A 24,711-nucleotide genomic window follows, 5' to 3' on the forward strand; every position below is an offset into this window, starting at 1 on the left:
GGAGTATGGTGTTTCCCCATTGTAAATGTTAGTTCTTGTCTTTCAATAATGAATTATGCATGCACTTTATCATTGTGCCAAACATTTTTCAAAATAGGGGTTAGATGTTTCGGAATAGGCTATTTTTTTGTGAGGATGATCCCTTCCAAAAATTATCTCATTCCAAAACTTCTATCCCTACTTTACAAGTTGAAGAATAGTGGACCGTTCAATTTTTGTAAACTACTTTTGATGGTGTTAGATGTAGAGATCATCGTCACCAAAAATCAGCCAATTCCAAAACTTCTAACCCATGCATTGAAAAAAAATTGGGCACAATGTTTTGCTCTCTTTAGGGCACCTTCGAACACCACCCTTTTTGATATATATATAATGCGTCTTTTTTTTTTTTTGTTGTCAAACATTGCCCAACTCTTGTATGGTAAAGACCCTAAATGAATTAAATTTTATTGAATGAAATGAAAATATTTACATCATGCTTCATAATTTAATTATATCCATCCAATAGTACACAAAAGAAGAAACAAAAAAAGAACAAAAAAAAAATTGTTTGGTATTTTACAAGCAATCCCCTATATATGTCATAGGCACAATAATCCTAAGATACATAAAGAACTGAGAATAACTGTTGCATAATCACTACTATCAAAACTGCTTCCATTACCTATTTTGTATGATTTGCCCAAGTTATCTTAAAGATTATCGGTGATAATCTTTTTTCCCTTTTCAGTATGTGGTTTGAACTGAACTTCGTTTACCGTAGGTAAGGGTTTCTGCATGAAAGGAATCAAATGAGATTCTGAGTTTTTGTATATTTGATCCAGCATGTAGAGAAAGTGAACGCTTGACAAAGTCCAAGAACGTTTCCCTTTTCAGTTCCATTCTTGTAAATAGCCCAAATGTATCTCCATCTTTTAGATAAAACACTAGTTACGACACCGTCCTTGTGTGATAGAAAGGAGATAATGTGACCGCATATTTCATCCGGTAAGCAACTAATTCTATCATCTCCTAAAATCGGAAAATTTGGACAATATATTCTCTCCAATCTTCCTTCATTGTCACTGAACATTTTATTACCAATGTAAGATGGTATCCAATACCACACGTAAAGAGTCCAAAAACCCTGTTCAAAACAATACTCTAATTCATTTAGTTAAGATTTCATGCCATATATATATAAGTAAACAACAATTTCTCCTAGGAATTTTATTGAATAGATGTTTATCAATGAATTACATTGTTGCATTGTAGATCATTCATGGTTTACTATGATGGAAATTTCTTCTTATAGGCATATTATCAATCAGGTTGTTACAAAATAATAAATCACCAAAAAATATTAAATAAAATTAAAAAACCAAATGCATAAAATGGAATAAAAGAGATTTGAATTAGCAAAAAATTTGAATCAATTATATGCTTTGCTTTAAAAATTAAGGAGAAAGTTTTCCTTTTGTTGGGGTTTTATAGCTTATGCTTTTACGTTTTAGTGAGTCTGCTTTGTACCTCAGCCAGACCTAATATGTCCGACTGCGCCATCAAGAACCAAAACTTGGATCCAAAAGTCCTAGAAACGGTTTTATTACATTATCCTATACTCCAGGGAGTTTGTAGTTAACCAACTCCAGTTCTCATTTTGCATGACTGATTGGCATCTAATTAAGTGGGAGCCATTAGGCCCATAACTGGTTGAACCCTAGTCTACGCTTGGGCCTTGTTTTAGGGCTTCAAAGTTGAAATTTTTTTTTTCTCCCAATTTTGACCAACATAAGTTACTAAATTTTTTGGGATCCACATGTATGTGAGTTATTCTCATTTTTCACCATTATGTTCATTATCAAAGAAAATAAGACATGTTTATCATATAGTAAAAAAAAATTATTTATCATACAATACTTATTGAAAAAGGTAAACCTAGAGTAAATGTTGAATACACTTCAAATCAATTTTTCAAGAGATATGTTATAGAGAAATTGAATTTTTGTGAGGATGATCTCTAAGGTGTAGAGGATTCATTGTTTAGTTAGATCATCTACTAGGATATCTGTATTGGCCTTACCAGAGGGAATAATTACAAGGCGTAAGCATATAAAACCCCAAATATGAGTAGGTTGACTAGAATTCTAGGGCTTGAGAATTACAAGTTGATCTATTGTTACGTTTGGCTTAGATCGAAACCATAGCCCTTGTTTGACGAACTTTGTTAGTTGATCAGTCCGCTTGACTCACAACCCTAGTTACCCTAATTAAGATTGTTTATTGATCAGATTGTTTTCTAGATGGTTAGACTATGGCTATGTCTTGTAATACTTTTGAAGTTTTAAGTCTAAAGTTTAGAGAGTAGTTATCAAACTTCAAAAGTTGCATCCAACGTCCCCTATCACTAGTTCAACAACTTCTGAATTTTGATTCTAAAAACTGAAATCTAAAACGAAATGAATGGAAGTAAAACTTCTGAAGTATGAATTTTAAAAGTGGAACACCTCTATTCAAACTTCAAAAGTGTTAACAAAACAGACTATGATAACGTTAGAAGGAAAAAGAAAAATTACAACGTAAAAACTTTCTATCTAAAAATTACAAAAACTCTGACATAAGGACGATGTCGTAACTAGTGTTTTCCATTTTTGTCTCTGCAACCAAGTAAACAGAACTTAAATGAAAGGAACAGTAACAACTGACCTTTAGTTTTCGACTATAGTGGGATCGAACCAGTGACCTCATGGTTGCAATGGAGATCATGCAATTAACCTCTATCAGCTTGCGAAAATTTTAGGAGATTCTTCAATTGAACTAGAACTACAAGCACAAAATTTAATAAAGATAATACTTTCAACAATGAAAAAGTAAAATAAGATGGCAAAAAAAAATTTTAAAAGCTGAAGTAAGTCCATGATTAAAAATTATAAATAAAAAATAACTAGGAGTAGTTTATTACCAAGGGCACCTCACACCAGCAAAATTGTTTTATGTTATATGACTTGAATGATTTGGAATGAGCAGGTTTTCGTGGGGATGATCTCTAAGGTTAGGAGATCATCGTCCTACAAAATCAGCCCATTCTGAAACTTCTAATCCCATCGAAACAAGTTGAAGAATCGTGAATCAGCAATTTTTGATGGGGTTTGAAGTTTCAGAATAAGCTGATTTTTAGATCATCTTGACCAAAAATCAGCCTATTCCAAAACTTCTAATCTAATAATACAAAAAAAAAAAAACATTGGCTATGGTGTGAGGGTGCCCTTGGTAATTGGGGTGCCTTTAACCCTACCCAAAAACTAGAGGGACTAAGCAATACTAAAAGACATCTTAGATAGATATTTCCACATATAATTTTTTTTCTTTAAAAAAAAAAAAAAAATTAACAACTATGAATACCATCAAAAGATCATTTAACGAGCGTGCTTTTTGAGAAATTATGAACTAAATTAAATAAAAGTGAACGAAATACAACCATTTATATATTTAGACTAGAAAAGATCAGTACAAGAAGCCATCACACAAACCAGAGCAAAACAACATCTCACCATGGATGGAAAAATTACTCGTTCGTTGACCGCGAGCCTCCAAAGGACAATGAAAAACTTTTGTTTTTTACTTGATAACCAAAGCGATTAAGATAGAAAAAAGAAATGAGATAGGGTTTAGGGTTAAGATATGAGATATTTATAGGAAATGAGTTAGGGTTTTGGTGGATCCCAAAACTTCCTATATTTTGGTAGGGTGAGATTTTGTACGAGAGAAAATTTACAATAAATGTGACACGTCATATAAAGGGAAGGGCAGATTTCGGTGGTGAGAAAAAAAACAAAAACTTCCTTATATGAAGAGGCCGCATGAGATTTTGGTGGGATTTTGTGTAAGTGGCCAAATTATTACTATAACTACGACACATCAGATCATATAAAAGTAAAAAAAGGAAGATTTCGATGGGATTTTGTTTCAACTAACCAAGAACTAAGGGGTGTTTTGGGTATTCAACTTTTCAAAGCTTTCTCCAACTTTTCTTCAAATTTTTTGTGCTCTTTTCCTATTTTTTACACAATGATTGTAAAATACGACCACTATCTTGTGTGTTGAACATAACTTTATCAATTATATTAAATAAAATAAATTATAATTTTAGGATTATAAATGAATTTATTAATTATTTAATATTAAATTTAAGGATTTATCTCATTTGAGATGACTTGGCCAAGTCAACTCAGTACTGAGGGACTAGATGTCTTCCATGGTAGAAATACAAGTAGTAGGGAAAATTGAAATGGATTTGGTGAAAGTATAAAATGTTGAATATCCAAGATAACCTTGACTTCTTGTTTAAGGTGAAATGGAAACAAAATTCCATCAAAATCATCTTTCTTTCCTCTTTACATTATGTCACATTGTGAGTTATCTTGGTTTAGAACGTTTTTTTAAGCAATTCTTTGTAAGGTGTCAATGGGTACCCATTTATTTTGCCATTTCTTTTTATAATATAGATTTAAGGTATTCTTTTAGATCAAAATTAAAGTGCTTTGATTTTCATATAAATTGTTGATTGGAGCTTAAAATGAGTTATATCTTCTAAAAAATTATTCCTTTTCAATAAGATAAATTTTTACTTTTTTTAAAAACTCATTAACTTATATATTTAGTATAACTAAGTTATTAATTTTGGAGATCATATGTTAATTTTTTGAAAGGAAAAAAGTTTTATAATGATTCAAAATAATTTTGTACTCATTTGATCTTGAGAATCGGCATGGGTACCTGTGTCTTTTGGTGGTACTGATTTTGATTCCATTAATTTTGGAATCGAACCTGGAACCGAAAAGAACCATAACCGAATTAAATATAGTAATTATGGTTCTAAGTTTCCTAAGGAAATGTTTGATGGACTAATTATGCATGCGGCATTAGTTAGATTTGTTCTTAACTTTTTATTTTATTAGGAATTTAGCTCTCTATTCTGGTTAGTTTCTATTTTGTTTCCATGTAAAAGAGAGAAAAAATTTTAATTTGCTTTCAAAAGTTCATGAGATGCACATTTCATGATCAATACGTGGTGCAATCTCGTGAATTTGTTCATGCTGATATTATATATCTCTTCCATGCTAATTTATAAGTATGTTGAAGTTCCACAATCGAGATTGTTTCCTGTTGACATTTTGTCTCTTCTCCAGTTGTCAAAACTATGTAAACTTATCCGGGAGTTAAAGGTTATTCTTTATGGCAATAGCGAATTAGAGCCAGTTTTAGAAGCTTTTGCACAATTGACGCATGAATTTTTTTGAGAGAACACACTATGTCTTCTTATTATTTGTCTTTCAAAGCTGAACTTGGAGGTAAGCATAAACCAGTTCATCCTGGGAATGATTGCCAAGGGCCAAGGAAGGGGTTTGGAACCGCCTGTTCAGGTGAAAGTATGTCTAGCAATGAGATTGTGGGTTAGGGGGAAGATATCCGTAACTTGAGTTAGCAATGGGTTCAATAGATCGAAATTGGACGAAGCACTTGGGAGTCTCTTGAGGTATACTAGTACATGGTTTCATACCTTTGACAACATAAGATACCAATGCTAATACAAATAAGAAATGTGGATACTTGTATGATTTTTTCTATTATGATCTTTCTTATTATTAATATTAAGTTCATTCTACTTTTCAAGGAAATTAAATTTGCAAGTAGCATTGTATAGACAGAAACTAAAAATATTAGTTTGCTTTCCATCAAAAGGTACTAAGACCAAGGAAGACTTAAAACTTGGGAGTGGTAGAATGAAGCTAATTTTTTTATAGGTGCTCGGTAGTCTGTATACAACTATGGATCTACTACATTTGGGGAGAGGCCTACTGATGTTTAAGATGATATATTGAATTTTTTATTTGTGGCTTTGATGATAGTTGTCTGTCTTTCCATAGCCACCGTAGCTAACCTGCTACTAGTGCCAAAGTACTTTCTTGCATAGGTATTGTTGGTTGAAAGGTTTATTACTAGGGTACATAGGCAATCTTTTTGCACTATAATGTACTCTTACTGCTTTCATGTTTTGGTGACTATCTATTAGAATATAATTTCTATTTTCTTACAATTTATCTTGGGTGCATTTTTGTTCAAATTGTGCAGCTAACATTTGCTGCTTTGCATATGTCAAATGAGGCACATGGAGTTCTCCATTTTAAGAGGTTCTAAACTACTTCATATATGCATTGATATTTTCTTGTCATTGAATTGTATTCTTTGTTCTAAGCGACGAGTCAATCTTGCTTAGTATTCACATATTTTCCAGATATTAAGAGAGCATTAAAGCACTATTTTTTTAATTTTCAAATGTTGCTTCAAGCACAAATTATGCTTGCAATCGTGTGGGCTCTACAAGCCTCAATCATGTTAAATAGCTTGTATTTAGGTGAAAGTAAAAAAACTTAGGATTCCAAGGTAAATAGTTTAAGATTCTAAGTTGACGTGGCATTAATAATTGTTTTTTTGCTGGATGTTATTTCTTTTATATACTTTTATAGTGAAAACTAAAAAGCTTGTTTAGTTGACATAGTGTGGCTATTTAAAATTAGTTAGTGAAATTGTTTAAACGGAGTGTGATAATGTTTTGTAATGTGAATGCTATGTTTTATTCTAATTGTGGTGTGATAATTAATTGAAGAAATTGAAGTGTGATAATTGAAATTTGGGGAGCCAATAGCAGTTCTCTTTCTTTATATATGTGTAGGTTTTATTTAGAAACAAAAATTTAATAAAAAAATTTAACAACATTAGGGGCGGTTTTAAACCGCCTAAAAGAAGATTTATTTAAAAATAAATAAAATGAGATTAGGGCTAATTTTTAATCGTCGGGTATTCTTTATCTTTTTAATTTTAAAAACACAATTGGAGGCGGTTATAAACCACCTCTAAAAATATAACAAACATCTTGAAAACAACAGTCGTTAATGGTACAAAACCGTCCTTAAATCACATACATTAGAAGCGGTTTTAAAACAACCGTTAAATAATTAGAATAAGAGGCTGTTTTGTAACCGTCATTACTTGGCTGCTAAAAGTTATTGGTGACACCACTATAGTAGGCATATGACTAAACCACCCTTGTGTTTATTGGAGGCAATTTTCATGATTTTGGAGGTAGTTTAAAACCGCCTCCAATAACTTCATATTTTGTAGTGAGAGTTTTGGTTAGGGTTTTGGTGGATCCCAAAGCTTCCTTATATAAAAAGGTAGGATGAGATTTTTGTGGGATTTTTTTCTAGAGGAAATTTACTATAAATGTGGCACGTCATATAAAGGAGAGAGAAGATTTCTGTGGTGACACAAAAATACAAAAACAGAGATTTATCGGGCAGACTTATCTACTGCAATTTTATTAGCAAAAATTCCCTTCTTTTATCAATTTTGTTACCTTACTCTATAAACCAGGTTAGCATGACTTAGTGAGCTTTAAAATCTTACTAAGGCTCATTGTGAACTATATAGATTATTAAATTGGCAATCCAACACCAGTCTTCTATATTTTGTGAAAAAACTCAAATCCAATATAAAAATATTCCAAAAATGAATTCTTTTTTGAAGTTGATCAAAGGTGTTGAAAGTGGATGACTTCGGAACTCCCAAATTTAAAACTAACATTCAATTCTTAGAATTTTTACCTTTATAACCATATGGCATTGGACCCTATTTTTGGATGCCAAAATTGATATGGTTAGGATCCACTCTGAGTATGCTATGTAACAAATTGACCCCATCAATTTGAAGATATTAATTATTTAATATTATATTTAATGATTTATCTCATTTGAGATGAGATGACTTGGACAAGTTAACTTGGTGGTTTTGGGGGACTAGACGTCTTCCTTGGTAGAAATTCGAGGACTAGGGAAAAATTGAAATGGATTTCATGAAAGTATAAAATTTTGAATAGCCAAAATAACCTTGACTTCTTGTTTACGGTTAAATGGAAACAAAATTGCATCTAAATCATCGTTTGTTAACTCTATTTACATTGTGTCACAGTATGAGTTATCTCAGTCGTAAACGCTTTGTAAGGTATTAATGGGTACCCATTTAATTGAATCGGAACCGAAAACCCCAGTTCTAGTTCCTTTTTTTTTATCGAAAATCGATAAGGATTGGGTCGAAAATGGAACAAAATCGATAGGAGCCAAAACCTAACGGTTCTATCCAACGAGTACCCGTGGGGTACTTGGAGCCCATTTATTTTTATAATATAAATTTAAGGTATCCTTTTAGTTCAAAATTAATGCATATATGTTATATAAAGTTCTTCAATTTTCATATAAATTATTGATTGGGCCTTAAAATGAATTATATCTTCTAAAACTTTATTCCTGTTAAATAAGATAAATTTTTAGTTTTTGAAAAACTCAGTAACTTATATTTTTAGTATAAGTAAGTTAATAATTTTGGAGATAATATGTTAATTTTTTGAACGGAAAAATGTTTTACATTGATTCAAAATAATTTTTTATTAATTTGATCTTGAGAATCAGAACTGATGGGTACCTATATTTTTTTGTGGTACCGATTCCGGTTCCATTAATTTTGGAATCGAACCCAAAAGCAAAAAAAAACCATAACCGAATTAAATATAATGATTATGGCCTAAGCTCCTTAGGAACCGAACCATTGACACCCCTGTTTCTTTTAATTAGAAAAGAAAAATAAAAAATAAAAATAAAAAATTGAAGAAGAAGAAAGTAAATCCTTATTTTGGAATCACATCTCATTTATAACTTCGAGATTATCAATCAAAATGACTATTACAATATTAATTTAAAAAATTTATAACGAGTAGTGTAACAAGTACAACAATTAAAAACCCTTGGGTATGTTAAGGAACATGAAAAAAAGTAATTGTTTTGAGTGTTAAAATATACTTTTCGAGTTTAATGTGAGAGAGATATGAGTTTTAACTCTACTCCCAGAGTGTATATGATCCAGATTCTTTGATAAATTTTATTTTAACGCATCTGATTTATTTTCATTAGTTTGCAAGGTAAAGTGCCACAAACACAAAATTTTGTGTTTATTGAATTGTACATAGTTTTGTGATTGGAGTGCTTGGCTGTATCCAATGCAAAATTTTACGTTTGCTTAATTATCACGTAAACGTAAAAAAAAAAAAAAAAACAAACAAACAAAAAAAAACTGAAAAAATAATTTAATTTTCTTTTTAAAACTTTGTTTAAAGTTAAATAAAAAATGATAAGTATTTACATATCACTTCAAAGCAAATCGAAAAATTATAGACAAAGCATTTCCATATAGATCATATAAAGCTATTCTCCTTAAGCCATGGTTATAATATAAATCCAAAATCTCTTTTAATCAGCTACAATTTACCTTAAAACATCTACTACATGATACGAACTTCCACTTGCTAATTTTCCATTTTGGAACGAAACTGCATTGCCCCAAACATGTCAATATTCTCCGCAAACTCATTTTAATACCCTACATCTAATGAAAAATAATTTGTTTCTAATTTATAAAAAATAAATATGTATTAACACAAGTAAGACTATTAACCCACAATTACAATTTTTTTTAATTTAAAAAATAAATATAAATTAATGAGGTAGGATTCTATCCCTCATTTTTCTTATATTTAATAAAAAACATCAATATTTAAAAACCTCATTTTTTTTTAATTTTAAAATATAAATAGAAATTAGCTCCAAGTAGGATTCTATCCCACGATTTTTTGTTTAAATAATAATTATATTAACGTTGGGTAATGTTTAAAAGTTGGGGAAAACTAGAGAGTAGAGAGAGAAAAGTTTAAGAAATTAGAGAAAAAGAGAAAGAGAAAACTTAAAATAACTTAAATTTTTGTGGAGGTATTTCCTCCGCAACACTTTACGGAGATTTCATTGTAATTTTAATTAAGTTTTGTATTGCTTTATAGTGGGGCCCACTAGAATTTTAGCATCCAAGCACTACACATCCCGTAAACAAACGTAAACTTTTTGTTTGCACTTGTCTACAACGCAATCAAGCAGGGCCTAAGTATTCTAAGATTAAAGATATCTTAGAAAGTTACGTTATTTTGAATAAGTTTTGTAATTTTCAATAAGTGCATTTATAGTACAAAGTGGGACCATAGTTTTGTTTTTTTGTTATTTTTAGTGAATCATTTCTCTTAAATTTCTTTTGGTAGCAGATGTTCCAGGTGATGGTGATGTTTTCATGGACTACAATTAAGAAAAGATGAAAGGTGATAGAAGACAATGACAATGATGGTGTGTAGCAACAATTCATATTGAAAGGATTTATTAAACGAAAGGATAAAGAGGATGATTGATGTTGAAATAGGCATTTTAATATATATTTTAATTTATCAAACATTTGAGACTGGGATCCCTTGAGAATATTCCTTATTTAAAAAAGTAAAGCCTATGACTAATGACCATGTATGCGTCCAATAGAGTTTTGATATAAAATACACAAAGGTTCTGCATCCAAACATGCACTTTCGTTAATGTTTGCATAATTTGTTAATTTTCAAAAGTTTAAACCATTCTTTTCAAGATTTATATATAACTTTGATATTGGTCACCCAAAAGAACTATCATAGAATGATCGAAATGCCCTTATCTTCAGTCTCTAGCCAATCAAAATCCCTAATGATCCAGAACCACTAGAGTAAGAATTTTGACCTTCAAACCTCAATAATTAACAAGATAAGGTTTTGTGGAAGTTGAAGGTCAAAGATTTTTGGTAGAAATTAAATGATCTTCATTCTACAAATGGTTGAAGAAGATAAATTGAATGAGCTAAAAATAATTTTATCCCAGTGTTTGAACAACTTGAATAGGAGGGAATTTTGGAAGAAAAATCAAATAATTTTGGCTTAAGATTGAAAATGAGGGCTCACATATCATTTTTGTTCAATCTTCTAGAAAAGATAAATGTTAAGGGGTACAAAATCAATTAGAAAAATCGGGAGAGATTTTTATATAAAGATTTCACTAACCAAGTTGAATGTTTTTATACAAGTCCACTAAAGATCTTTCTGTATCGTAAGATTGATGAACTAAGAAAAATTTTCACAAAACATTTTGATGACAAAGAAAAAAAGAAAACTCATTCCCTCATGCTCCAAGCCTTACCAAAAAATCTGCCACTCTATTTATTTGCTCCCAATGGAAAAGAAAACAACTATCTTGAAACGATCGTGCCAAAACAACTATCATACCTCCAAGATGGGATCATCGTCTTATTCAAACAACTAATGGCGTTCATTGATTCCAAACAAATCTGGATTTTAATATACCCTTTCCGTTACGCAAACAGGATGGCCTCCTTTATTCATAACTCAATAACAACGATATTATTTTTATTCAAAGATGACCAATCTGCAAACAAAATCATTCGTTCATGGTTTCTACCAATAAATCCCTTACCTGCCCCTATAGCCGACATCGAACCTTCCATGTTAATCTTCACAACAGCTTCTTGTGGACAATACCAAAGTATACTTTTCGAAACATTTTTCATACATTTAGCCAAGCAATTCTAACTCTTCAAAAAGAGCCAAATCCCTTCATTAGGATCATTTTTAATTTCCAGTCCCTCAAACATGCCCCTAACATCTTCTCCAATTCTTTGAAGGATATAAAATTTATCATTTTCCATACCCTAAAAAATACTCCTATTTCTCTCTCTCCACAAGCGATAAACTAGAGCACAAAAGCTCAAGTTCAACATATTGTGCACCTCCTTGCTTGGAAGCCGAACACTCGTCATTACCAAAACTTCTTCTCAAGATGTACTCACTCCAGTTCTACTATTTCCAAAATTCAAAAGCATTGCTCTTCATAATCATTGGCAAAACTCACATTAAAAGAAAATGTGATCACACTATTCAAAAGCTTTAAAACATAGGAAACACCGTGACACAAAAAGAAATCCTCTATTGTTTAGATTGTCCACTATTGAAAACCGCGTAAGTAAAGCACGCCAAGTTATCATGGAATATCTCAGAATTCTCCATTTATTCCACAAAACATTTTTCCAATCCACTTTTGGTCTCTTCCCATGAATTGCCAAGAACGCATTTTTAGAGCAAAAGAAGCAATTGTTTGTGGGTTTCCATATCACTTTATCCTCAATAAGACATTTAGGAAAAGGATAATCATTTAGGATGTCTAAAGCCTCTTTCACTCTATTAGAAACGGACTCACCCACAAACCAACTTCCATTTTTCATAACTACCCTCACCCTTGCATCGACTTGGCTCGCAAATAAGGGATATGCCACTCTGGTTAAGAAAGCAATACCCCACAGTTGAGAATTGAAAGAGGGATAAAGTGAGAGAGAACACGCTTCTCCAAAGGTTACAGTCCAACTTATTTTTAATGCTTTTGGTTTTTTTTTCTTCAGCTCAAAATTTTTTAGAAGATCATTATTAAGTGTTATAGTTTTAGAGAAGTCTTAGAGATATTAAAACCATTACCATTTTTAGAAAGTTTCCGTATTTTGAATATTTTTTTTGATTTTCAGTAAGTGCATTAATAGTACAAAGTCGAGTCATTATAAGTTTGAAGATCTAAGTTAAAGATGTAATTTATATGATTCAGGTTAGTTAAGTTTTTTTTTCTTTTATAGAATCATATCTTATTTTTCTTGTGTGGAATTAGAGTTTCTATAGTGGTGGTGATGTTCATGTGATTACGATAAAAATGGGATGGTGACAATAGTATCGAAGATAACGATAATGATGACGGTTGTAGCTAGTTGCTACAGTTGCACTATGACAATGATGGTAGTTTTGTTGTCGATGACAGCTGCAGCAATGGTGGTATAAGAAGATTTGATAGGGAAAGGCTTTAGGGGAAAGGATAAAGAGGGAGATTGATGTTACAATAGGCATACTATAATTTCTTAATTTGTCAATGTTTTGAGAATGGATCCCTGGAGAATGTTCTTTACCCGAACGAGCAAAAGCTTATAATCACATATGCATCTGATTAAGTTTCTGCATCCAAACACTTTTAAAAGTTTCAAAAGTAAATTGTATTTGTTTGCATTATTTGTTGACTTTCAAAAGTTTAAACACATCTTGATGAATACTTGTGGTAATCATATGTTTTCAAAGTAAATAGTAATTTCCCAAATGGTCGAAGATGGTGGATAGAATGAGTTAAAAGTAAATTACCCTAGAGGTTGAACAACTTGAAATTTAGGGAATTTTGCAAGAAAATCAAGAGTTTCTGACTTGAGGTTGAAGCGATAGCACATAGATCATTTTTGGTTTCTTTTTCAACAAAGATAAATGTAAAGGCATATCTCATCAATTAGAAAACATACATGAGATGTTTATATATGAAGTCCACTACAGATATCACTAATGAAGTTGAAATTATCATATATATATATATATATATATATATATATATATATATATATATATATATATATATAGGGTCAGGTTCAAAGGACAACCATTTCTACACACATATAGACAACGTGTTTTGTCTTATATGGGTAAAAATGTTTGGAATGGACTGATTTTTTGTGAGGATGATCTCTGTGATGAGGGGATCATCCTGGCAAAAAATCATCCCATTCCAAAACTTGTAACCCCATCAAAATTGATTTACAAAAATTGGACGGTCTATAATTTTTCAACAAAAATTGGACGGTCTAGAAGTTTCATAATGAGCTGATTTTTGGCAAGGATGATCTCCTCATCACAGAGATCATCCTCACAAAAAATCAGTCCATTCCAAACATTTTTGCCCATATAAGACAAAACACGTTGTCTATATGTGTGTAGAAATGGTTGTCCTTTGAACCTGACCCATATATATATATATATATATATATATAGGGGGCGGATCGTGGGACGTCTCAAAAAACGTCTAAGAAACATATGCATGGGCTTCGTTGGATTTTGGGGGCTAACGGTTTGGATCGCCTATTTAAGCAAGTGTGGGACAGCTGAGACGTCTCAAGTTTGTTTTAATTTTATTTGAGGTATTTTCAAATACCTCCTTCCATTTTTTATTTATTGAAACTCTCTCATTCTCTAAAATAAACTCTCATTTTCTCTCTCTCTCACACGTCTCCTGGTCTCTACTGAAATCACAGAGAAACGATTGAAGCCCACGCTCTCACAACTCTCTCTCTCTCCAGCTTTAAAGAACCGCTCCCTATAAAATTTTCATTTTCTTCAATTTCTTTTGAAGGATTACCCATCAAAGCTTCTTCTTCATCTTCATCAGTGGGTTGGGTTTCAAAGTCTTGTTCTTGATTTAGACTGTTGGGATGGATGTGATCAGGGTCTTGATGGTTATGCCTTGAGGAGTAAGTGATGATGAGTACTGGAGCATCTATTATGCATCTCTTAATTTGCTTTTCTGTTGAACAACCTTTTGATGTGCTACATCTATAATAGCCCCTGTGAAGATCATTAGAGAGAAAAGGCAGTGAGATTACTTGATGTGGGTATTTAAAATTGTTTGTCAATATTTGATAACTTCTCTCTTAGTTGTGCAATGATTTTGAAAATTTCAGGTGTTAACACTTCAGGCTTCAAATTTAACATCAGAAGATCTAACCTTAACAGTTCTTGCTCCAGCATCATCTACTCCACCCCAGTCAGTGGTGTCGTTAAATTCTGCACCATCAACACCAATGAGCCCATTTGTTGGCTTCTCTGAATTTGCAGGAAGAATGAGTGGAGATAGAGGCAGTACTACTAGAAGAAGATCTGTTTCTTATAACGAGATTGCAGTCATATTGAATGCTATCCACCATCTTCAATTGTTTTGAGAGATTGTTTATCTTTGGTTCGATATTTTTTAGAATTGGAAAAGCTCAGTTGAGTTTATTGTGATATTGGGGCTTAGAATTTTTTCCGTTCTCAATTCAGAGTTTGGCACGTAGACACTGTCAAATGCAAAACGTAGATACATATTCGATATCCTTCGTTTATGATGGCAAGTACAACAGATGCCTCAATTCATCTATTTAGAAATAAATTCTTTACTTTATATGATTTCATACTTCTGATCTTGCTCTTAGGGTGGAACAATTTTATATTTAATTATTTCTAGATCAATTATTTTACTCAAACTAGGAAACACCAACACTACTCTTAGATTAAATTGATTTATATATAGAACACTAGTGATTATTTTACTCAAGTTGAAGGTCGTGGGTTCAATCACACGAGATGCATGTTTTCTCAATGTAGTTGAAATTGCCTTAGTTGTTCTAAGGGTTAACTCAGTTCGACGCGATGAGTACTGCCCTGTACAAGTAATCAGTCCAACAGAACAGACCAACCACCTTTCCTAACAGAAAGAAATCAACACAAATTGAAAGAAAAGTAGAACAATGTATAAGAGTTTTAAGTCACAATTCATATTCTGCATGTCAAAGCTACAAACAATATTTGACCGAAAATGGCTACATGCCCATCCCAACAGTCTAAATCAAGATCAAGACTTTGAAATCCAACCCACTGATGAAGATGAAGAAGAAGCTTTGATGGGTAATCCTTCAATAAAAATCGAAGAAAATGAAAAATTTATAGGGGGGCGGTTCTTTGAAGCCGTAGATTGAGAGAGAGAGAGAGAGAGAGAGAGAGAGAGAGAGAGAGAAAGAGAGAGTTGTGAGAACGTGGGCTTCGTTTGTTTCTCTGTGATTTCAGTATAGACCAGGAGACATGTGTGAGAGAGAATGAAAATGAGAGTTTATTTTAGAGAATGAGAGAGTTTCAATAATAAATAAAAAATGGAAGGAGGTATTTGAAAATACCTCAAATAAAATTAAAGCAAACTTGAGACGTCCCAACTGTCCCGCACTTGCTTGAATACGCGATCCAGACCGTTAGAATCCCAAAATCCAACGAAGCCCACGCATCTGTTTCTCAGACATTTTTTGAGACGTCCCACGATATATATATATATATATATGTCGGTTGCATAAAGATCTTTAGGTAGGAATGGTGGACCCAAAAACTTTCTCACAAGACATTAATTCAGTTTTCTGAATTCAATTTCTGATGACGTCTATCGGAAATAAAATGCGACTCACTTTAAAATAACTGCTTTTGTGACATTTAGAACAGTCGTTTTCCATGAAAATGACTATCTTGGGCAGTCGTTTATGGCGCATTTTGACGTAGTGAAAGGAAATTTATTCTTCTAATAGTGTGTCATCCTCTTATCTTGGTCAAGCTTCTTATGGGAAGACCCCTTGCATCTAAGTCTAAAGTGGATTGTGAGCTTCATGCTGCAATAGTAGATGAATTTACAGATAAATATTGCAATAACGTTGTACAACTTTTTTACTATTATATTTAGAGAATCCGACACTGAAAAAAGCTCATATTTGACGGTCTCATAAAATTTGACGGACCATCCCGTCAAATATTTTCTTGTAGATTTTTTTTTTTTTTTTTTTTTGACAGCCCTGGACTATCAAAATATTAGAGAATGAGCTTTAAAAAATTAAAAAAATTAAAAAAATCCATAGAGTATGACCGTTGAATATGAAGGTTTAACAAACAATAGGACGATCCTCTAATTCACCAATCACAATAAATGAAATAGTAATAAAAAAATCAAAAACAAAAAAACAAAAAAAAAAACAAAAAACAAAAGAATAATCATAAAACAAGCTCCTAATTAAACTAAATAACTCAAAATTCATATTATATATTGAAATTTCATTACTAAACAAGTTCTAATTGAAGCAATTGGACACTTACAAATGAAATTGAGTCACATAATTGCTTAGAAATAAAACACAAGAATCTAAACTTCATCAAACACAAGATTTTCACTAAATTTCATACTAAAATTAAATTATTCCATTGGTTACTCAATCAAAATGTTACTCCAACACACATCAAATCAAGAATCTAAACAGTCCAATTTCAACAAAACGAAATACAAACCTTCAAAAGCATCCAGAAAGAGAACCAGATAACTAATGGATGCCTTGGCACACAGAACGACATTGTTCACAATAGAAAATCCATTAGCAAAGCCAATATTTACACCAGTAATCTTGCTAGGAGATGAGTTTACAAGAATGGCATCAACAAACCCATTAAGGGCTTCATTAAAACCACTGCAAGGAAACATTTGAGGACTTGAGATGTAATAAGACATTCCAATAGCCACGTAAGGCAAATAACTAGGATGCACTCACCTGCTCAGCCTCTGGTTGAGTGCTCGTAAAGCTACAGGTATTCTGCCCCAACCAATGACAGCTGATTCCTGAGCAATCTGCCTGAACTGGCGTAAAGCCTAGATGAAAAAGACAGGGCCATAATCAAGATAATATGTAAAACCTCAACACATCTCCCACAATTGTCTGATTATCTTCCATGAACTTGAACATGGCTTTAAATAACAAAACGCCAGTTTAGTTGTCATTGTAGAACAATAGCACAGAAAAAAAAATCTAAACTCCAACAATGTGCAAATATTGTAATAGATAGTCCTAACGCCATTGTAGTCTTTTGAGCAAGCACTATTGATGATTCATATAGCGGGCGCAACACTTCTAGTACACTGGCTGGCTGGTTCACATAATAGGTACTAAGATTAGTAGTCCATTGGTAGAACGGGAAAAAAATATCACAGCAGACAAAGGAAAGTTAAGCAAGGTGACTCTATACCTCCAAATCCATATGATCAACTATGTGTAGTATGGACCCGCCCCCTTCACAGGATCTAATGAGGTACCCACTGGTCAACATTTCAGCTCTCACAAAATGCCACAGTGGTGGCATGCTCAGACAACCCTGAGTACAACTAAGTGATCTTTCACAAACTTGAGAATTTCATAGCACATGTGACACAGTCAAGCAACTCCATACAACTCTCAAGAGGGGGAAATAAAAGTTCCCTTCTCCCATTACAGGGGTCTACAGTCATTGGTTGCATACCACAAGACTGCCAGACTCCAAAACAGATCTGTAACACATTTCTATATGATGTTGAGCCCATGATATTCAATATGGTTTAGATTAGGGGAGCAAGCTGAACAAGGATTCCTTTTCTAAAAGAAAGACAATTAAATGGATAACCACATTGGCAAACCAACACCACAGCCCTCTAGTTCTCATAATATATATATATATATACAGGTTCATAAACATCCTCCCCTCTTTGACCAAGTAGAGCTTCCAACCATCTCCAGGGCCACTTGTCACGGATCTATCCCCTCGTCTCATTGGTCTTGATCTCACTTCTAAGAAAAGAAAAGGTCATTGCATTGTCTTAAAAGTGTGAACTAATCAACTAGCAAATAAATTATGCTCATAGGAAAGAAGATTAAGTTAGAAAGGATTTGGCTAATTTGATATTAAGAAGTGCCTAGATCAAAAAAGGATTTAAGCAATGAAGGGTTTTGTTCGGATGGGTCGTTTGTTTTAGTCTTCCTAAAGTTCAGATTCCTAGTTTCTTAGATTTGTAAATGTTTGATTGATTCTAAACAAAGTAAATAAGAAATAATGGAGTTGAGCACCACCGTCCAAACAAGCACTAAGGTAAAAAGGCACAAAATAGGAAACAAAAAGGGTTACTAATAAACAAACTTTGATTCTATTTTGTTAAAGCAGATTTTCTCTCTCCTTTTAATGAGAACAAAATGAGATTTTTTGCGACAGCTATGTAAATAAAACTAAATATAGGAAATCTAGTTTTGCTATCAATGAAGACAACCATTTAGAATATATGCATTTCAGTCAAGAATTTTGAGGCCTGTTTGGATGACCATTTGCTGACTAAATAAGACAAAAGATTTCATTTCGCAAAAGTATATTTTTCAGTAACGATTTGAAATTCTGCGAAATACATATTGATATAATTCAAGCACTAAACTAACATATAAAATGTAAATGTAGGAGAAACAAACATTTCACGTATGCAACCCAAAAGGCCCGAGAAGGCTAGAAGTCTAATAAAAAAATCAAGTCAATGAAACCTTTTCGATATTCATTCTATATGAGGAATAAAATTTACACGAATTATAGGTATTCATGTATGTACTTCAAAAATACCAGGAACACCATGTGCATTACAACCCAATGATAATAACAAAGAGATGAATCAATCAATGGAATCTAAACATGCAAAATTAGAGGGCGATGCAAGTAAATCTTTAAACATGCAAAATTCTTTTTTTCACGAAATTCACCCCCATTTTATATTACGATGGTGGTTATTCAATAATTAATGATTTATCGACAAGAAAAAATACAAAGAAAGCTATGTAAGAAGTTGGCACTCCTACAAAATAATTTGCAAAGGAAAATTCCAAGCTTCTAGCCATGTACTCATACCGAAATATATCTGCTGGAGTGCATATTCAGCAATAGGTTTCACATCCCTCGCACCTTGGTAGTCAACTAGAGGTTTACCAGGTGCAAACACCTTTATTGTCGGAAATCCTTTAATACCATACTCCTGTATAAATCAGTGTATATAACATTAGATACAACAAACAGAACTGTCGAAGCAATCACCTAAAACATGAATTATTAGAAGAAAAAAAAGATAAAGACAAAAAGAGTTCCAATTGAAAATTATATTATAATATGGAAAGAACATCTTATGACAAGTAATGTGTTGGTCCTCATCTAATCCCTCAGTAGACTTCTATGAATCCCTTTAAGATACTGGTTTTGAAGACTCCTGGTAATAGAAGAACTTGCAAATATGAACACACCATCGCTACACAGATCATGTGCCAACAAGGGAAATTGGCAAGCTTGGGAGTGTCCGTGTGTGTGTGAGAAAGTGATTAAAAGATCATAACCACATATTATGCTGCACAAATCTGATGAGTTTCCAGCTGATATAGTATATAAGGGTTTGGATGTAATTATACACTTTTTTTGACAAACTAAATGACACGCTCGTGGGGGCCTACATGGACGTGAGTAGAGGCCTGACTTTAGTGAGAATTGGGTGGGGGGGGGGGGGCTTACCTTATATTTCAGCATGTCAAATTTGGTATCATAAATAATATAGAATGAGAAGCTTTAAATAATTCTAACAGTTAAAGAGATCTCTTTCCGATCAACTGTTGAGTATCGATTAGACAAAAACAAAACAAAAAATTTACCTTGTAAGTGGAGGGAATGCTTGGGACACAAAATTATCTACAAACATAACCGCAAATCTCACACCACAGCTTTTAGGATTCAACGCACAGGCATAGAACATCGCAAACTACAATTAAATGGAAATCAAGTCACAAGTGAAAGTGAGATAACCAAAGGAACAAAAAAATGTTGATTTCAAGAACCACTTATTCAATGCTTATCAATAACATAGATAAATGAAAAGGAGACGGCACAAAAAACAAACAAACTGGAGTTAAAACCAGACTTACCTGAGCAAAATTTGACTTGTAGGCATTCAAAACAGTGATCTAAAATGACTAGAGAAGTGTTTCAAATACCTAACCATCGAAATACAAGGAGATGGATCAGACATATGTGAAGGTTATTATTACTCCTTACTAGTTTCTGCCCTACATGCTATGCTCAAGGACGAAAAACAAATGCGAGTGCACTAAGTAAAGTAAAAAATAAATAAATATAGCATAGGTAATACCTTAATCAGACGTCCACCCTCCGCACATGATTTAAGATGCTCACAAGTGGGAATCATCAAGCTATCTAATTTCTCAGCAACAACATTGCCCCCCAAACTGTCAACCAAATCCTTTTGGAAGCTGAATGCAACCATTGACATCTAAGTATCTACTTCAAAGCTTAAGGATATCCATGTCTATTAGCAAACCACACTTTACAATATAAATATTTTGGAACAGATAGGAGAATGAAGAATGTCCTCCCTGCCTCTGCATACACTTGAACTCATGCAGGGTAGTGGTGACACAACAATCAACACATCCAGCCAAAAAAATTAACCCAATAAATTATCATAACCATCAAATTCATGGGATGAGAATTTGGAATTTAAAATTACAATTAAAATGGATTTAAAAGATAAAACGGTTTAATGCCGTTTTTAAATAGAAACGGCTTAATGCTGTTTTCCATATTTGTCCCTATTTTGCAGTTTTTTTGTAGTGAGACCAACTCCTTAGTGAGGACTTGGAACCGCAACCAATTATCCATCCATCAGCAAGAATTGAAGCTAACAAAATTACAAATTAAAGGAACTAAACATAATTATAAAATACAAAAATAAACATTTATAAATTTTCAAAGAGAAGGGGAGACTCAGAAGGATATAAAGAGAAATGGTTACAATTGTCAAACTAGGCTCCGTTTGCAATCGATCACTTAGGTTTCCCTCAAAAGAGACGTGGAATCCTCGATATCGCTATAATATAAGTTGCTTCTTGGTTAGGCCAGATATATTAAAACTAAAATATACTGGTTATATTGGTTCTAAGTCTAGATGGTTATCATATTCATCAATACCACTATACATGCACCACAATTAAATTAAATAAATTAAAATATCGAGGATTCCACGTCTCTTTTGAGGGAGACCTAAGTGATCGATTGAAAACGGATATCCATCCATCAGCAAGAATTGAAGCTAACAAAATTACAAATTAAAGGAACTAAACATAATTATAAAATACAAAAATAAACATTTATAAATTTTCAAAGAGAAGGGGAGACTCAGAAGGATATAAAGAGAAATGGTTACAATTGTCAAACTAGGCTCCGTTTTCAATCGATCACTTAGGTCTCCCTCAAAAGAGACTTGGAATCCTCGATATCGCTATAATATAAGTTGCTTCTTGGTTAGGCCAGATATATTAAAACTAAAATATACTGGTTATATTGGTTCTAAGTCTAGATGGTTATCATATTCATCAATACCACTATACATGCACCACAATTAAATTAAATAAATTAAAATAAAAAAGGAAAAGGAACCACTTCATGTGTATAGAAGCTTACCGGGCTTCTAACAACTATGGATGTTTTAGCTCCGAAAATTGTAAGACCATAGGCAATTTCCATTCCCAAGTTGCCACACCCAACAACCAAGACATTCTTTTCATGATACTTGGACCCTGACTTGTACTGACTAGAGTGGATTATCTCCCCTCCAAAGCTATCTAATCCAGGAATCTCAGGGATATTCCCCTCGCTATTTTCTCCCGTCGCCACCACCAAGAACATACTAGTATATCTCTCAACCTCATTTGAGACCGTGTTCCTGGCTACGATAGTCCATTTTCCAACAGACTCATCGAACATTGCCATGTCAACGGACCGACAATATTGAGGGCTTAAGTTAAAATGAGCTACATAGTCATCTAGATATTGAATGAATTTGGTCTTGGGTATGAAGGTTGGTGTACCAAGGGGATATGGTATGTGAGGGAGTTGGCAAAACATTTTTGCTAAATGCAACTTAACGCGGTTGTAAGACCTGTTTTTCCACAAAGAGGCATAACAATCCTCTCTTTCAAGAATAATGTTGGGGATTGAATGTTGGTTTATTATGTCAGTAAAATAATAAAACAATTAACTATCTTGTGTGCCTTTCTTTCCTTTTCCTTGAATCATGTAGAAACATCTTTGAAGCTGGCAATTAGGTTTATCAGTTAATAATATTAAACCACTTGTATTAGCAGGAATCATGCCAAGTGCCCCTGTTCTTACATGAAACAAACAATGTCATCAAAAACAAAGCTGATAAAAGATAAACAATCTGGCTGAGTTGTAACCAATATTTCCCCAAAGTCCAAACAAAGACCCATGCCAACTTAGCAAAACATATAAAACACAGCTTATCATATCCATTATGGAGCCATGGAGGTACAGACCAACTACATGTCCTCAATAGAAGTTTTACACTATCAAAGAACAAAGGAATGAAATTTAACCAAACCACACGTGCTATAGGAATCATTACAAGGATGCAAGATGAACCAAACATTTGAAAAGTTCAATGCTGCAATCACTGCCCTAGCACTGCAATGATGGAAAATTCTATACAGTCTAATAAATATCTCAACCTTGCAATTTCTTCCATTGCAAATCCTTCATCTATGTTAATGAAAATCTTAACACAAACAGATTTTCCAAAAAATATAGAACAACATTTAGGAAATAAACCAAAACAATATTCAGATCTATAAAATAATTGGGATTTATAATCAAAATTTTATTTGTTCTTAGATTTTGTTTCATCGTGCAAAATTAACACATTTGGGAAATAGAAAACTAAAACTAATATATTTTATGGAATCAGAAACCCTAGATCTCATCTCCAACAAGCATAATAGTGTTATGGATCAACCAACCAGAGAGAGAGAGAGAGAGAGAGAGATGGACTCACCTTAAAAATTAACAGAGAAATTTCAAGAGGTTAATCGCTTCTTCTTCTCTCCATCATTCCAATGTTGAGAATTCGAAAGATCACTTCGACAGATCAGAGACACAATGGGATCACTTTGAGAAATCAAAGACAAAGAGCAAGAGAGAGAGAGAGAGAGAGAGAGAGAGATAGAGAGGTGGATCGAGTGATCAGAGGGTGAGATGAGATCAAAGGAGGGAGAGAAAAAGATCAGAGACAGAGTAAGATGAAATCGAGAGAAATCGATCGAGAGCGACATACATTGAGAGAGAGTGAGTGAGAGAGGTAGAGTCCCAATCACGGTTTAATGGGAAAATACATGAAATTTGTGGTCTTGTGGCCGTGTAATTTGAAAATTTGTGTCTTGTGGCCGTGCAATTTGAACTCTAAAATTCGTCAGGTCATGCCTAACAATTTTTTTTAAATCCCAATCACGGTTTATTGGGAAAATACATGAAATTTGTGGTCTTGTAGCCGTGTAATTTGAACTCTAAAATTCGTCAGGCCATGCCTAACAATTTTTTTTAAATCAAATGTTGAGGTTTTCACGTAGTGCGAGTTACGAATTTAATTCAGTTTTCTACTAAATTTTTAGGGAAAAAAATATGAATTTTATAAAATATAGTATTTTTAGATGGTGAGTAATTGAATCACCTTTTGAACTTGTATGATATGTTAAAAATAATTTTAAATTGATTGGATTATGAATTTTTGAGTGAAGATGTGTCAAATATCTATATCATCAAAACGTAGAATATTTCAATATTCTGAGTAATTGTTATACATTGTATAACTCTTCAATAATTTCTCATTCATCCCCAAGGTTGAGATTCATGAAACGGATTATGGATCAGGGATCATGGCTCATATCAAGAGTCTTGGATTTTGACACGTGACAAGTAAGGTAAAAAATAAGTCCATCAAGATCAATTAATTAAAATGGGAAGTAGACCGAAGATGAACATGAGGCTGACAACTCACTTATTACAAAAATTTTGAAATCTCTCTGAATGTGACCATGAGGCTCAAATCCATTTATTTCAGGTATGTGGACATCTTAGGACTAAATCAAATCCACCTTCCCTATACCGCAGTTATTTCAAATTATCCATTCTTGTCTAGTTGCCTCAATTGTAACTATAAACGAGAAAAGCCATATTAGTAAGGGGAGAAAAATCCTAAGTTTTGAAGAATAATAATTTTATCCATGAAGGCGATGATCATCTAAAAGAGATAGAAGGACTAACAGAAGATAAACATTCAATAGAATATTCAAGTTTTTACAATGAAAGATATCAAAGATACCCTAACAAAAAGATCAATCCAGGAACATTCATAGGAGAAGCCCATACAAAACTAGAAACAGATA

At 32.8% G+C, this 24,711-nt stretch overlaps 1 protein-coding gene and 1 long non-coding RNA gene across 5 annotated transcripts; both read right to left on the bottom strand.

Moving 5' to 3' along the window:
* Positions 1–481: 481 nt before the first annotated feature.
* On the bottom strand, positions 482–3,630 carry LOC147410681 (uncharacterized). The gene is made up of 3 exons (XR_015179059.1): positions 3,531–3,630; positions 2,686–2,802; positions 482–1,126 (listed from the first exon to the last, which is right to left on the bottom strand). It is a non-coding gene; the product is annotated as an uncharacterized LOC147410681 (long non-coding RNA).
* A 13,035-nt stretch (positions 3,631–16,665) lies between these two features.
* On the bottom strand, positions 16,666–24,100 carry LOC147410682 (homeobox-leucine zipper protein ATHB-15-like). Of its 4 annotated transcripts, none has more exons than XM_086438458.1 (9): positions 23,325–24,071; positions 20,604–20,724; positions 20,380–20,448; positions 20,110–20,216; positions 19,325–19,448; positions 17,657–17,782; positions 17,483–17,557; positions 17,185–17,282; positions 16,666–17,103 (listed from the first exon to the last, which is right to left on the bottom strand). In XM_086438458.1, the coding sequence occupies exons 5-9, from the start codon at positions 19,346–19,348 to the stop codon at positions 16,884–16,886; spliced, it is 543 nt and encodes a 180-aa protein (XP_086294584.1). In that variant the 5' UTR covers positions 19,349–19,448; positions 20,110–20,216; positions 20,380–20,448; positions 20,604–20,724; positions 23,325–24,071; the 3' UTR covers positions 16,666–16,883. The 4 variants fall into 4 exon arrangements, with proteins under 4 accessions (XP_086294584.1, XP_086294575.1, XP_086294591.1 ...); XM_086438449.1 differs by having other exon boundaries at positions 20,604–21,341; XM_086438465.1 differs by having other exon boundaries at positions 17,657–18,231; positions 20,604–21,341; positions 23,325–24,057.
* Positions 24,101–24,711: the final 611 nt, after the last annotated feature.

This window comes from Akebia trifoliata, chromosome 1 (genome assembly GCF_017979445.1).
Source record: "Akebia trifoliata isolate Shusen 1 chromosome 1, ASM1797944v1, whole genome shotgun sequence".
In the NCBI taxonomy this organism is placed as follows: Eukaryota; Viridiplantae; Streptophyta; class Magnoliopsida; order Ranunculales; family Lardizabalaceae; genus Akebia; species Akebia trifoliata.